The sequence below is a fragment of the Venturia canescens genome, chromosome 4 (assembly GCF_019457755.1).
Source record: "Venturia canescens isolate UGA chromosome 4, ASM1945775v1, whole genome shotgun sequence".
Lineage (NCBI taxonomy): Eukaryota > Metazoa > Arthropoda > Insecta > Hymenoptera > Ichneumonidae > Venturia > Venturia canescens.
Window position 1 is genome coordinate 24,636,848 of NC_057424.1, and position 14,988 is coordinate 24,651,835.

Consider the following 14,988-nt stretch of genomic DNA (forward strand, 5'->3'; position numbering starts at 1 on the left):
AATATCTCCGCAGGCAACAACGCGCTTCTTGCAAGAAAAGAATTCGTGTTAGAACTCGAATTAGATCGTTTGAACTCTGGTTTTATCGACGAACCGTTTCGTCTGGTTCGAATTGCCATCGGAATCAATGAAATTACAGTGAAACGAGAGATCCGAAGGAAAAAATACAAGATGACAAATCGCACGGTTCTGTACTGCTGTACTAGTTTCGTGTCAGTACTGACCTCGACCCTATATATTCGCCATGCACCCTATCCTTGCTGCCGTCAGGTGGTCTCCGCTCTCGATCAATATTACGCGTGTCGAAACATTCTTTTATTTTTGCCTCCTCCTTCTCGCCTCGTCGAAGCAAATATTATTGCATTTTGTGAATATTTGAGGCTTTCATTCCTCAATCCCGTCTGCTTCTTTGCCATTTTAATACGACGCTCTGTAGTTTGTTTTATATAAAAGGTTATAGGTGGTTTGCGGAGGGAGCGGCGACGACGACACGCAAGAAAGTTGACTCTGCGCCGGTGACGAAACCACGCGCGGGGGGGAGGGGGCGCGGACCTCCGATTTCGTATTAACGAAATTTATCGGGGCTTTGTTGACGAAACTAATTTTCACTTATACTTATATTGAATTTATGACTTTGCTGATGATTTTTTACGCTCATCACGGAGAAATGATTGAAAATTTTAGTAGTTGATATTCCTGATAACGAAGATTTTCAAACGAATAATAAAGAGGAATAGAAGATCGAAAGGAGGATGCTAATTGGGCGCATGCGAATGATTTATATTTCGTTCGAGTCTCCTTTGTTCGTGCTTCATCAAGTGGAAACAATATGAAGCGTCCTGTTTATAGCGCGCACTCGCGGCAGAACAAACGGCGTTATCGAGATTTTTATTTCAATTTAAATGGCAAATTTAATTAATAATTCTCAATATTAAGAAAACGAAATAGATTCGCATATTAATCGATACAAACGTTTTATTCCACATAATTTTCTTAAATTCTATAGGTTATGAAATAAATATTTGTCCGAATGAAACAGTGACGCGTACACATTTGTTAAATGAAGGAAAAAGTCGTGTCGATTGAGCAGCGATGGCGCGCAATGACGATACAATTGAGACTATAATTGGGCGTTATAAACCAAGATTTTGGAATTGGAAGACTCGCTCGTGAAGTTTGCGTCAAGAGGAGCACAGGGTAACCGGTGAAAATGAGTTGGCAGCAGCGGTGGGCATATCCCCAGTTTTTTTATCGGTATCCGGACGTAAATCAACGTACAAAAAATCATGATGAAAATAACTGACGAGAGCGGTTTTCGTACGATCCGATTTTTCAATCATGTAATATCTCAACGGTCCCCAACGACGCGCGCCACCAGGACACATCGCGCAAAGAGCGTCCCTCTCGTTCTCGTCGACCTTACTGACGTGCGTCGCAAACGTACGAAATTGCTTGGAGGTCGTCGATGCTGAGACGAATCTTAAGCGATGACCCATGTCACCGAGTATACGATAAAATTTTAATCCCCGGAAACGACTTCCTCGGATCGTTATCGTATGTAATCTTGAGCATCTCTCGAGAATCCTTACCAGATAAGCTGGACGAAGATACAAATTCGCCGAAGTACCTGCTTTGATGGTTTCAGCCCGGAAATTGAAAAAAGGAAGAGAGAGTTGAAATCCTCGTAATTAAATTTAGATTTATTTTAAGAAACCCAAGTACGCGCATAGTCTACCTGTGCAATTCGTTATATTGAGTCTCTGCAATTTCTTGTTGCTGCACGACAATTGTCGTAATATGTCGTCGCAGTCGTTTCTCGCTTCGATACTGATTCTTCTCAAATGCGGCATTCTTTTCAATTCGTCGATAACTTCCAAAGTGGTTGGCCCTGAATTGCTAACCTGTTAAGTAACTTGGCATCAGTCGACTTTTACGTTATCGTTAACTTTCCTATCTCATCGGGGAGTAAAAAAAAAAGTTTCAATGATTTTCGTCGTTGTATACTCGCGACGACGATTATATAAATAATTCGAGAAGCTTTGAAATTTCATGGAATTATTCGAACGAGGATTTAAAGTTACAGCAGCACTAGGTTTTGTCGTCTCGTTGCCTTTGATCGAGAAAGGTTGCGTTACGAATTGTTTACCTCGTAGGTAGTCCAAACACTGGGCTCGAGTACGAGGCGCTCGAAGAACTTGGATACTCCTTGTAACGAATATAAATCTCGACAATCGAGGTAGGACATTATTTCGAGTAATATTTCAACGGGCATCGATGAAATTCCGATTCGACCGGTGGTACGCTTCGCGACGAAATTAACATTTTCATCGAAATATTCATTATTCGTTTTGACGATTCGTCGCTTTTTCGTCGTCGGAGTATTCTTCTCGTATTTTTTATAACTTTCCAAAGTTTTAACTCGTTTTCGATTGCCCGTCCAGTCGCCGTCCGAGTTTTCCATTCTCCGCATAGATCCACATCAATCCCGAGCCGCACCTTCGGATTCTATTTTTTTTTTCTCCTTATTATCTCTCCCGTGCGTCTTGTTTATAGATTTTTTTTTTCCTCTTTCGTACTCAGCGAGCATCAATCCCACGCTCTCGCATACTTTTCATTCTCTATCTCCGTGCTTTCTTCTTCTCATCGCGAACCCTTACATACAATTTTCTTAAGCGTAAAAAAATAAAAAATGCAACACAACAAAAGGAGATATAGTTTCGCGGTTGATGGTAATATGTGATGATCGGAAACTCGTAATTTTGCTCTCAACGCGTTTGATGCCCGTCGCGCATCAGGGCATATTTCACGGTTAATTTTGCGAATCATGACATCTGTCGGCCCTGTACACCACCACCACCACCGCCGCCACCTCCTCCTCCTTCCTTGTCTTTTTTTTTTCTTCTCACTCAATATCGATATAATATCCTCGATTTTCTCTTTTTTTCACCGCGCAATTTAAACAAAAATTCTCATTCATTCGCATTTGTTTTTATTTCTTCTACAGTCCGATGGGCGATCAATTTATTATCATAAATATTGCTCTATCTCTGAAAACTAATCGCGAGCGTGTTACTACAATTCCGGCAACAATTTATTGCCGTATCATAGTTACAGATTGGCCGTTCCAGACGAAATCGACTCGGCGCTTCGATCTCGTACAGCGTTCATTCGTTCCCCGATTGATGATCGTCCAAAAAATGCCAATTTTAATCAGAGATCATTCGAAACGATTTTTTTTTTTTATGAAACTGAAAAAGGTAAATTGACAATGGCGAATAGCGGTGTCATGAAAATCGTTATTATCGTAAATTTTTGATAAAATATTGAAGGAGAAAGACAGCACAACGCTTTCAATTGCGAGTGACGGGGAATAACGAGTTGGGCCGGAAGTGGCTCGATATAAATCGAAATGGCCCGTACATACGTATATACGAGTGGTACGCGGTCGGTGGTAAAGACGAAAAGGACTTGTGCTAACCGAGCGTCGCGAGCACGAGTGTGGAAAAGTTGGTGCGAGATCCGCCCGTATGAATTTAATATTTTCAAGAGTTTCATAGAAAGGTAGGATGTCTCGTTACAGTGTGTACGTCGGGATAGAAGCACGTCGTTTCGGTCACGTAATTGCCGCAGTGAGTCACGCGCTCTTTACTCGTTGGCGATAACTCACATTATTTTTTCTCCTCACCCTCTTCGATCAACGCGCCGCACCGTTTTTTTTTTGTTGTGTTGAATTTTGTCTGAAGCCGCAACGAAAGAATCCGCATCAACGGGTCTGCGCAGCTATACGATCAATCGAACAATATTAAAAATTTCCTTTCAATATTCGTGCCGTTTCCTCTCAAAAGTTTTAAGCGCCGCCGCCGCCGCTTATAAAAAAAAATATAGATTAATAAATGAGAGCAAACGCACATTCGTAAAGCCACCGCTGTCGAAATACTCTATGCGCGATGAATTTTAAATAGTAGGTGCGCGCCCGCCCCTGTTTCATCAGATTTTCAGGCTCTCCGAATAAAGACACGTTGCTTGAAATATTTCACAGATACGATGCTGGCACCGTTAAAAACAAAGTCGTCGACGAGGAGGCTGGAGGGCAAAAGGCCTAAGGAGTTAATGTCGTCCTCGAGTCTGTCGGGAATGTCGCAGTTGTCAAACAGCAGCGAGGAAGGTCTCGAGCCGTTCGTTCACAAGCCCAACAAAGTGGAAAAGACGGAAAGGTATGTTTTTTTTTTTATATCTCCAACTAAATTTGTCCAATTGCGATCCCGCTCATGCGCGCATATTCCATCGCGTCCTTTTTTATTTCATGCAATATTCTCGAGAGAGCGAGACAAGGAGAAATTAAAATTATACAAATTTCTCACAAAGAATGAAGATAAATATCTTCAAGGTATAGAGCTATATTTTTATAATATTGCATATGTTATCCTTCAACTTGGCCTAAATAATAAGGTGATCCATCAGTTGTTTCAGTCGGTAAAAATCCTACTGCACGGTTTGTTCCAAGTAGCTTGATATTCGAAAGAAAATATAAAAGTTAGACGCTATTCTTATTTCATCGGAGAACGGATGAGGTGTAACTTTTATTTTTCTTTAATAAATCAAGCGCGTGTCCGAGTAAACCGTGCAACAATTTTGCAGCTATGTCTCTCGCACTCGCGCAACCGATGCTTGCGATCTCTACGGACTGCGATTTATGAAAAAATCGAACGGCAGAACGATGGCCACCGCCGCATTTATCGGTTGGAGCTAGTTACCTCGCTCGCGTATGTATCGGCTATCGAGCAAACCTCTTATTTTGAGCAAAGCAGAGCTCTCTGACAGACGAGCATAGAAGCTTCATAATACGTTCGACAGCGACGACGGACGGTGGTTTCTACCGACTCTTCGCAATAAACCGTCCCCGGTCCCCGATCGCGTTTTACCAACGGATTCGAGTCTCACCGCGACGCAACAAAAACATTCACACGCTGAGAAAAGAATTTCGTTAGAATACGTCGAAAGTAATATTTTGTTTATTCACACAAAAACGGTTCAACGGCACAAATTATATTTATTTTATTTAACTCCAAAAAATAAGATATTTTTATTACGAATTTTATTCTTTTCAATATCTTTTCAGAAGCACAAAAATACAAGCGACGAGTTCTTTTTAAAAATTGCTTTTTTTAAAATTGCTCTTTATGAGATCTTCTTTTTGGAATTTCCTTTTGAAAATTTTCAACAATTTTCATTCTGGAATTTGTCGAAAGATATAAATAATTGCAAGAACGAGTGAAATATATAGACGAGTTATTTATTATCCTCGGTGGTAGAGGAAAAAACTACGCCAATGAAGAAACGAATCGTATTATTCGTTGATCGATATTTTTTTTTATAGCGATACGGCAGACAGGTTTTTTTTATCGATCACATCTGTTCAATTGGTTAAATAAAATAATAAATAATTTATCGTTATTTTTTAGCACATCGAGCGAAAATGCGAAAGGAAATGAGTGGCTCATCAACGGACCAGCCGGGAGCAAAATATCCGTTTTGAAATTCAAGTCAGTATATTTTATATTCGTCTCATATTTTTCATATTCTCTTTTCTCAACGATTCAATCTTTTTTCAATGAATATATCATTGACATTGATGTCAAGAGTATTTATCAAACGAGTGCTTCTGACAGATGTTCAGCCTTGGCAACACCACCGGAAAATCCTCCGGCGAAGCAGCTCTACATGACTTACAAAACTTTTCAAGCTGACACCAAGCTGATAAGCCTTTTGCTCCAAGCTCACGGTTTTACAGAGGTCAGTTGAAAAATTATTCTAGCTCGTTACACCCGATTTTTCGTATTTGTTGCTTTAACGAGGGAGGGGAACAAACGAATCTTGAATTTTTAAAGCTCGTTTATTTCATCGAATTTACTAGCTATAGGATCGACGACGTCGTTTGTTCCGATCAAACGCTTCAAACGCGTTATTCGCAGAAGACATTCTTTCATAGGGAAATTTATTTATTTAAAAAAATATAATTCGAATGCCGCGATTAAAAAAAAAACAGATCTTCTATAATTCAAGCAATAAGACATTTGTTTTGTTCTACATGGCATCGGACAAGAAAAATGGGGAATGCGTGAATAAATGTGAAAAGCGATATAAATCATAATTCGCAAATGCTTTTTTTTTGCAAATGCCTTTCGAACGATTGACAGATGTTGAAGTACCAATGATGAATCGAAGAACATTTTAAATTGACGCTCCGTTTGGTAAGGATCTCGGTGACGGATCGAATGTCGTAGCAACTCAAGTTCCAATTGTCGAGATTGCCGATGCGTTCCAAACGATTGCAACATTGTAGAAAATAAGTAAGAGCTTTGGCGGTGAGTTTATTGGCTTCCCCGATGTACAAGCAGGTCAAATTTTGATGAGCGAGACTTTTCGAGAGAAATTCAACGTCTCGATCGTTCAATTGGTTGCAACTTTTCACATGGAGAGAAGCAAGTTCGGGGGAATGCGTCAATATATTGAGGATCGTATCGACACTGACGATATTACCGATCTGAATGATTTTCAAATGTTTCATGAGAGAGGTCGGTCGATCGCTGTTTTTCCAGACAACGCGACCTCCCACTTTCGTCAGGCTCACCAGGTTCGGACAATTCATAAAAACTTGTTCAATATCGAATTCGGGTGGCGCGCAGTCACCGTGTTTTTTCACCCGTAAATTCAATTCCTCGAGTTTGGAACCGTTCGTCCGAAGATAATCGTTCAGTGATTCCGTCCAATCGCTTATTTCGCAAGATAACGCGTCGATGGTCAGACAAGTGAGAGACGAAAAGGCTCTCAATCCGCTCGCCGGATGTCGGGGGTTAAGGATTGAGAGTTTTTCCAATCGAGGACAAGCATCCGCGAGGGACCGGAGCCTCTTGGTGGTCGTATCACTGTCGTGCGCCTCCCTAAGACGAAAAGTCGTAGGATCGGCGGGTGTAGCACGATCGTGGATCTCGGTTAACGAGCTAATCGGGCAATAGTCGGCCAATGATTCGAGCTCGGGCACCCGGGACAACACCATTAAAATACCATTCGTCGTCACTCTCGTTTTCGTTATGTTCAAAACTCTGAGAGTATCGCAAATGGGATTACGAGTTTCACTAATTTCGAGTAAATATTCTTCCTTCGCCGCGCGCTTATCCTCCTTCGCGTCGAGCTTTTTCAGTAACGCTTTTATCCGCGACCACGTGGTTTTCCGGCCCTGACGATCGTTCGGGCCGTCTCGTTCGGCTATTTTAACGCTCGTATCTTTTTTCGTGGAAAAACGATACTTGACCAAGAGATGGTGAAGGCCACGATCGGTAACTTGTTGCGAGCAGGCAATATCGAGGACAAGCAAATTTGGACAGGCTCGACCGATCGAAGCCAAGATCGAATCGTTCGCGATGTTCTTCATCGTCAAGCTTCGTAGATTCGCCATATTCGTGAGAGCGGCTCGCAAGAGATGCGAATCCAGGCGCAATATCGCTGTACGCTCCAATTCGAGAGATTCCATACCAATTCCCTCGCTCGACAATAGCTTCAACAAATCGGCCTGATGGCTGCATCCGTAATAACAGCACAATCGTATCCTCAATTTCTTGACGTCCGGTCCTAACAATATTGTCAACAGATACAGCGGTGTCTGAATAAAACCGGCGGAATTAACGCTACCGTAGTAAAGGTCGTTCCACGTCTCGTCAATCATTCGGCAACGTATCGTTCCCGGTAATGAATTTACGTAATACGGCCTGAGCACTCGTTTCGCGTATTCCAACGCGTAAGGGCCCGATCCACCCAGGCTCAATAGGCTTTGCAAACTTTGACAAACTCCCTTGAGAATCTCGCAGGCTTTCCTTCTACTCAGATCTTCCAGGCTACCAGGGACAGGCATCGTATTTCCGTTTTCGCTTCAACTGTCAACAGACCACCGAACAACAAATATCAAATAATTATATATAGTAATATGAGCTCATCGATCATTTCCATATTGATGAAAATTCTGATGCACAATCGCAAATCTAACATCCATTTTTCAAAATCTCGGAAGATTTTGTACGTTTAAAAGTTGATACGGATTCTCGAGGCAGCTGCGCGCAAACGAAGATTTCACGTCCGAGTTCGCGCGCGATGGCTCAATGTTTATATATACCAAATGCAAAACAAAAAATAGTCTTCTCGACACAAAACTCTTGGCGATTTTATTCACGAAACGATGTCGAGTACGCGGACTGTTTATTAACGCCTTCGAGTTAATTATCCGCGCACGACTCGCTTCAACGCGTACGGATGTCTTTCACCCGGCAACTACTTTCCTACGCGTAATTACGCACGTAAACGCTTGTGTAATTGTACGCGTCTTCCAATTCATTCGACTAACAACGATTCTTCTACAATCTGACATTACGAGACATTGTGATTTTTTTCCGAAAATAAGGCCAGTCGTTTGGAACATTATGTGAAAATCCATGGATCCGGTGAATTTGTGTCTAAAAAGCACCAACGAAACTTTTGTGTTTTCCTTAATTAATAACGCACAAGTATTCGTCCAACCGCCGCGGATGCGAATTAAATCAAATCCTTCGACGACGCTGAAGTTTGCAACGTCGGAGCGTTCAACGAAACGAATGAAAAAAAAAAATTTTTATTGAAAAATTACAAATTGCAACTCCGAGATTTTTTTAGATCATTTCGTTGGACTCGAACGTTGCAAACTTCAGAGTCATAACCTTTCGAACATTATAAAGGAAATCGGAAGCAATCCGTCATTCGGTGCGTGTGTGTGTGTTTCGAAACAGCCCCACGAAAAACTCACGCGTTTACGAGCGGAAACGCGTTTTGTTATTGTTGAAACGGATTTCGTCAGGATTGATTTTTTTCTTTACAAAACAAAAAAAAAACGGGAACTAGGAAGTATTTCGATTTTCCGGCCTCTTGCGTACCTCCTGTTCTGGCAAAAAAATCATCGTTAGTTCGTTGACAGTGCGCTTTAAAAGGAGTGTAAAAATAAAGAACCTCATCGCTCTTTGAGAAATAATATTTTTTGCCTATTCGAAAAAATATCTCCTCCGGTAAGTGGATCAAAGTTTTAGAGCGCCGCCGGATTTCGTGAAAACCGATCTCATTCCCGTGAACTAGAAAAAGGGCACTGCTCCCCCCCTGTCCGAATGATATTTTCTCGTTGGCTCGCTTCTCAAATTTTCACCGAAATACTATCAAACGAAAATGTTCACGAATTTAAGAAAGTTCGATCGGTGGGTGCTACCGCGGATGTTGAATGAACGGGCTAGTCAAGATACAGCCGATACGCCGCGACACTAGGATACGAATAAAAATAGGATGTAAGACCATGCACGCGCATGGAATTGTAACATTACGTACTCTCGGCCAGGTTAACTATCACCATACGACACACGTGCCACTACTCGCTTTAACCCGATTCACCTGACTCGGATATATAGAGATTTCCCTCGATCGCGACGCAATATTATACCGAAGTGCTTATGGGATTGAATGCTTTTTTTTTTCCATTTTTTCAATAGCTCTTTTTCATAATTCTTCGCATGAATCAATATACGATACGATGATTGTGAAATGAATTTCTTTTTCTTATTTTTTGCGCTCTACGGTTTGGTAGTTTTCGGTTATCACAACGATGCATTCCGTTTATTCGAAGCGGGCTTGCTCACAAATGCCGTGGAGGATCTCTTTCATTCGTATGTTGTCACGCGAGCACCACCAGGCCTCGCTATTTTATTACGACCGGTCTTGGACGTTTGTTTACGAAATTGCCATCTCAAGCAGGATGTGCGTTGCTTATTTGCATTTCCGAAATAGACAATTAAACAACCGAAATTCCAGTGAGTATGAAAACCGAGGTTCGCACTCGAATGAAGGATGAATCGAGTTGAAGCTGTTTTTTTGTTTTCTTTTTTCTTTCAAAATATACTCGTGCATTATTCATGTAAATTTACCAATTTCAACGTGGCCATCCTAATTTGTTTTTTCTTCTGAATCGCGCACATTTTCGGACGAGATTTAACCGAATCGATCGCGCACTTTAATTCGGCCACGACTTTTCTTTCTCTCGGATGACCGTGTCCACGTTTTTTTAAAAACGCGCGCGCGCGCGCGCTCTTTGTTAATGACTCGGAAGGATCGAAAAATAGAGACATTCGAGCCCGCGTACTTGTCGCGCGACGTATTCGTTCAACTTTTTCGTTGATAACACCCTCAATATATTTTGAGAATATCGAGCGCAAAAAACCGAAACGACGCTATAGCCGCGGTTAAAAAAATTTCACAAATCGGCACTCTCCAACCGGAAGCGAACCTAAAGCGAATGATTCATTTCGTTTTTTCGTTTTATTCTCGTTTTTTGTTCGCGCGAACTCGTCGATGTTCTTCGGTGACACTTTTTTTTTAATAAAGCGGTATATGTTTTTTATACACAGTTAATTAGACAGTATTCTGACTACCTTGGAAGAAGCAAGTCCCGTGTAGGTGTCTCCTGAGCGGCTGCTCGTGCTAGACTGATTGCTCGCGACTCGTGAGTCTATCCCACCGGGCAATCGTAACTTCCAACTACGCGATTCGTCGTCTTTTACTCCTCTCTGCCTCTCTTTCTCTTTCTCTCCTTTGCTCACTCACTCACTTTCAAGACGACGACGGCGGCCTCGTCGTCGTCGTCGTCGTCGTCGTCCTCGCAGTTTGCACATTGAGTTTACTCAATTTTTTGATGGCCCCGCACACCGCGAAGGAGCGCGCTCTCGTTCGTCTTATTTTTCCCCCGACATCCCGCAAAACTATTTCGCAGCTTCCATTCCTTTGGGCCTTCAATTTTTATGACCAAATTTCCTATCCGAGAAGCCAGGTGTTTTCCTGCTTTCGTTTCTTTCACTACTCTCTGAATTTAAGATATAATTATATTAATTTATATCAACTTTGTAAGGGAAATTATGAAATTTGTTTATAAACAAGTTGATCGATCGGCGTTAGATCGCTTCGACTAAAACAATTATCAATTCTTAATAATAAATAAATCTCCAAACACGAATAAAAATAATCCGAGACACGACGTGTCGGTATCGCGAGAGTAAGCCCGCGAACGTTGATGCATCGGTGCGCAACGACGGGGAGGAGAAAGATTTCGTGCTCGAATGTGGGTCACATTAAATCCGCGATGAATGGGGGGGAGTCAGCCTGTAACGAGAGAAAGAGAGTGAAATGTCGATGACGCGCATCAAGAGCCCTGAAACTTTGACTTCCTCATCGGTAATGAGCATCAGGTGTCAAGTCGACACAGAGATACTGCCCTGCTGCGAGTAGCTCACCAATTCTTCAAATTCCTTATCCCAACTGCCCACAGCTCGACATTTCTCCGAGGCTCGCGTATCCCCACTTCCCGAGCCGATGACACGGTTCGAAAGCTTTTACGATGGTGGATTCCGCGGAGCGACGCTCGTGCTCCTACGATTTCGAGATATCCCTTTTCCAGAGAGATAGATAAGAAGAAAAAGAGTTGAACCTCTTCATCGTGCTTTACTGAAATCCGATTCATTCCGAATTTCTAATCTCATTTGTTTTGCTTTCTTAATATTTTGTAGAATTTATGCTGAATTTATGTTTATTCGCGGAGTCAATCTTGATGCGTGAGTGAAGATGTGAAAAAAAAAAAAAAATCATTCTTTTATTGGGGTCGTTTAGAAAACTTGGGACGGAGACAAACGACTCGTGCGCAGATCTAGAGTCGAAAATTATCGCGATCGACTGCCCCTTAAGGAGAAAATTAGTTCTAAATAAAAAATGTCTTTGTAGGCTCATAGCAATGACGGACGGAAACGTATTACCGCGCGTATACCCGTGCTTATCTCCGCTGAAATGAAAACTAATAAGTTTAATGCGTGCCTCTTATACTCGCACGGGGTGCATGCGGTTGGTCGTTCCGTCACGTATCGCCGGCGTACGGAACAAAAGTTTAAAAACCTGCCTCTTTTAGAACGAGCACGAAGCATTCAAGGTCGCGAATGAATTAATTGTTTATTGGCACTTTGGTATTTAACTTGAATAAATAAAAGTTGAATATTCGAGGGAATAACCGAATGGCAAAATGTTGGTGGATGGAGGCGCCTCTCCATGACCTCGGGACGAATCAGAATGTGGATCGTCGTTCGTCATTGCGTCGTGGTGCACGGTTGTGCGCGTTATACATCCAACGAGAGAAAAAAGCTAATGAATTTTTGTCCGCTACGAGCTTTTGATAGAATGCTTAGACGTTGAATCGTTATCATAAAATTTCACAACATTAGAGTATTGAAAAATTCTTATTCATCTTGAACTCTTTCCTGGATACGAGCGCGCGCGGAGATGAATAATGCAGTCCGCGTTAAATCCTCTGACACACCAACGCGTCCGGGAATTCTGCGCAACAATACACGACGAATCATTTATAAATAATTAATCGATCGAATTAGTTGATACTCGGGTGAACTTTTTCTCCTTCTTTCCTCTTAATTTTTTTTTTTTTTTTTTTCCCTTCGTGCGTCACGTATCACTTCCACTTTTGCGCATTCGGTCTCGCGCGCGAGTATAGAGAGATGCTCCGATGCTCCGCTGCATCGTTCGTTTTCGAGGATCTTTCAGCACAAACATCGTTTAATAAGGTACAACATCGCTCGGTAAACGTCTAACGATCGGTGATTCGGATTAAATTGTCGAACAGACATCTGGCCTAGAAAAATCTACAGAATATTTGTACTCAACGGCACTTGATGAGAAAAAAAATAAAATAAAATAATCATCTTTCAATTTTCCAAGTTTTCTCAACGCGATCTAATTTGTGCAAACTTTATTTAAAAATGTCCCATTACCACCTGAATTACGACGATCGAATGACATTTTGGACTGGTCGTTTTTTAAAAAATATTTTTCTCCAAATTTTCTTTACATTTAGATTTTTAAAATTTTAGCGATGAGTATCTCAACGTCGTCGTGACGCGCGGCGACGTTTCCACGTCCAAACTCACAAAATCAAACGTATTAAAACGAACTCGACATGTTTTATATATGCATTTGATGCATGCTCGTTCGATCACGTGCATCGGTAAGATAGATTTATATATACTTCTGTCGTCGTCGAATCAATGCATTTTCATTTTAAAATCCCTTGGCAACGCTAATTTGTGATCGAGCCGCTGTGCGATTCAAGCAATTACCAATGCTGATAAAATCGATCGATTTTACGGTGATGAAACGGACGATGAGATTATTCGAAATAGTACGAAAAAAACTTACTCGCAAATGCCAAGCGTACACGGTAATATATTTGACAATTTTTGAAGAAAACTAATATCCAAGCCACAGTGGAATAAAAGAAAGTTTGTGGATTTTTTTCTTTCTCTTTGTGGATTCGGTCGAACAAAAGAAGAAATATAATTCTTCAAAACTTTTCCTTTCTTCATTTTTCTTTCGAATGTATATTTTTTATTTAATTCGAAAGAATTATAAAAAGTGAAGAAAAAATTTGGACAGTTTTCCAAGTAGCCCGTTTTGCCCCGGTGTTCGCGGGATCGTTGGGAGCGTGTATGTATACGTCTGAGAATGGAAAAATCAAGGTAAAACATCGTGTTTCATTGATTTCGAGTAGACCGACGTCGGTTCCGTATTTACGTTTCCGTTTGCGTTGGTTCACCCGCGTTTGCCGTCTCGTCAATAATCCCCCATAAGTTTTTTTTCGAACGCGACGCCGTAGGCCGTATAGCAACGTTGTTGTTGTTGCTACGGTACACGTCATGGTTGTGCAATTATAAAACGCGTCATTCGACATACCGGAAACGCGTCATCGACGCGGCCGCGAAAGTCAAAACGTATCGTCGCGTATTTCCATAATTTTATAAATCAACTTAATTTTAGTGAGTGCATAAGAGGGCCGTCGTTGACGATGCTGTCGCGCAACGCACTGTACGCGCAGCAATACGCTTAAAACAAGAAAAAAACCAAGCGATATTGCAACTTAGTATATATAATAGATACATGCATATTAATCGTCGCATCGAGGGCCACGGAACGGTTATTTTTTTGTTTTTATGTTGTCGAGAGACCTCGTTCAACAGCCTCACGAGAATCCGTCCGTGACTTGACGAAGCAATGAATCACGGCGGCGGCGGCGGCGGCGGCAGCGAGTATCTCTTTTTTTGCTAGCAGGAGGTATATCATGGCCGCCGCGCGCTAAAACGTTTCAGTCAAACGCTCGAATCCAAGCATCCTTAGAAAATGCGAGTTCCGCATTGCTCGAATCTCACCGAGAATTGACTTTTCCGCATATCACGATGAACAACGAACCGAGTTCGTCGTTGCCGCACGACAAACGGCCTCCGCCATTTTTTTACGAAACGGACGCGTTTCGTAATCCGTCCGAACGAGGAAATCGCGACGAAAAGTTCGAGGGTCTTTGCGGAGACGCATTGTCGGAGGAGTTGCGGATCGAGCTGTAAAAAAAAAAAAAAGTGGTTCACGGTCGAATCGCGGGTCGCGGGGGGCTCGCGAAGGAATAAGCAAGAGATTGCTTCGGGCTCCTCGGTTCTTCGGTATCGCGCGAGCATCACTTTTTTTCTTATTCTAATCGACTCGCTGAAAATCGTTGGACGCGCACTGCACTCTCGTATTTTCGGGTTTCTCGGGGTTTCAATTTATATTGTAATCTTGTCTGTGGGATCAAGAGAAATTAGTAAGGCGCGAGGGAATTGCGCAAAACTGTTGATTCAACGGTGAAGCATGTAACTATATATGCGAAATCGTTTAAAAGTCAGAATACGCGATAGTAGTCGTCGACCGTTTGCGGCGTTATAACTCGAAAAGCGAAACCCCAAGGTCACCTTGAATAATACGCGCACTCGAGGACGATGGCCCGTCCGCGTTATATCGCCGCCGCCGAGCGAGCTGAGAATACAAATAAAAAGTCTCATTCGCGTCACC

At 42.0% G+C, this 14,988-nt stretch overlaps 3 protein-coding genes across 6 annotated transcripts in view; 1 reads left to right on the forward strand and 2 right to left on the reverse strand.

Moving 5' to 3' along the window:
- The window catches only part of TTLL5 (Tubulin tyrosine ligase-like 5), a 29,951-nt gene that overhangs the window by 7,495 nt on the left and 7,468 nt on the right, over nucleotides 1–14,988 (forward strand). Inside the window, exons 1-4 of one of the 2 annotated variants that reach the window (XM_043416004.1) lie at nucleotides 3,549–3,561; nucleotides 4,040–4,214; nucleotides 5,463–5,543; nucleotides 5,670–5,793. In XM_043416004.1, the coding sequence (XP_043271939.1) occupies nucleotides 4,045–4,214; nucleotides 5,463–5,543; nucleotides 5,670–5,793 (375 nt within the window). In that variant the 5' untranslated portion in view covers nucleotides 3,549–3,561; nucleotides 4,040–4,044. Of the gene's footprint in view, nucleotides 1–3,548; nucleotides 3,562–4,039; nucleotides 4,215–5,462; nucleotides 5,544–5,669; nucleotides 5,794–14,988 lie in introns of those variants that run through there. The other variant, XM_043416002.1, reaches the window with a different exon arrangement.
- On the reverse strand, nucleotides 1,049–2,777 carry LOC122408906 (uncharacterized). 2 transcript variants are annotated; one of them, XM_043416008.1, is made up of 3 exons: nucleotides 2,147–2,777; nucleotides 1,736–1,901; nucleotides 1,049–1,627 (listed from the first exon to the last, which is right to left on the reverse strand). In XM_043416008.1, the coding sequence occupies exons 1-3, from the start codon at nucleotides 2,468–2,470 to the stop codon at nucleotides 1,182–1,184; spliced, it is 936 nt and encodes a 311-aa protein (XP_043271943.1). In that variant the 5' UTR covers nucleotides 2,471–2,777; the 3' UTR covers nucleotides 1,049–1,181. The 2 variants fall into 2 exon arrangements, with proteins under 2 accessions (XP_043271943.1, XP_043271942.1); XM_043416007.1 differs by having other exon boundaries at nucleotides 1,049–1,630.
- LOC122408905 (uncharacterized) lies at nucleotides 5,875–11,490 on the reverse strand. Of its 2 annotated transcripts, XM_043416005.1 has the most exons (3): nucleotides 11,349–11,490; nucleotides 10,494–11,217; nucleotides 5,875–7,931 (listed from the first exon to the last, which is right to left on the reverse strand). In XM_043416005.1, exon 3 carries the CDS (start codon nucleotides 7,907–7,909, stop codon nucleotides 6,146–6,148), a length of 1,764 nt encoding a protein of 587 aa, XP_043271940.1. In that variant the 5' UTR covers nucleotides 7,910–7,931; nucleotides 10,494–11,217; nucleotides 11,349–11,490; the 3' UTR covers nucleotides 5,875–6,145. The 2 variants fall into 2 exon arrangements, with proteins under 2 accessions (XP_043271940.1, XP_043271941.1); XM_043416006.1 differs by lacking the exons at nucleotides 10,494–11,217; nucleotides 11,349–11,490 and adding an exon at nucleotides 9,990–10,459.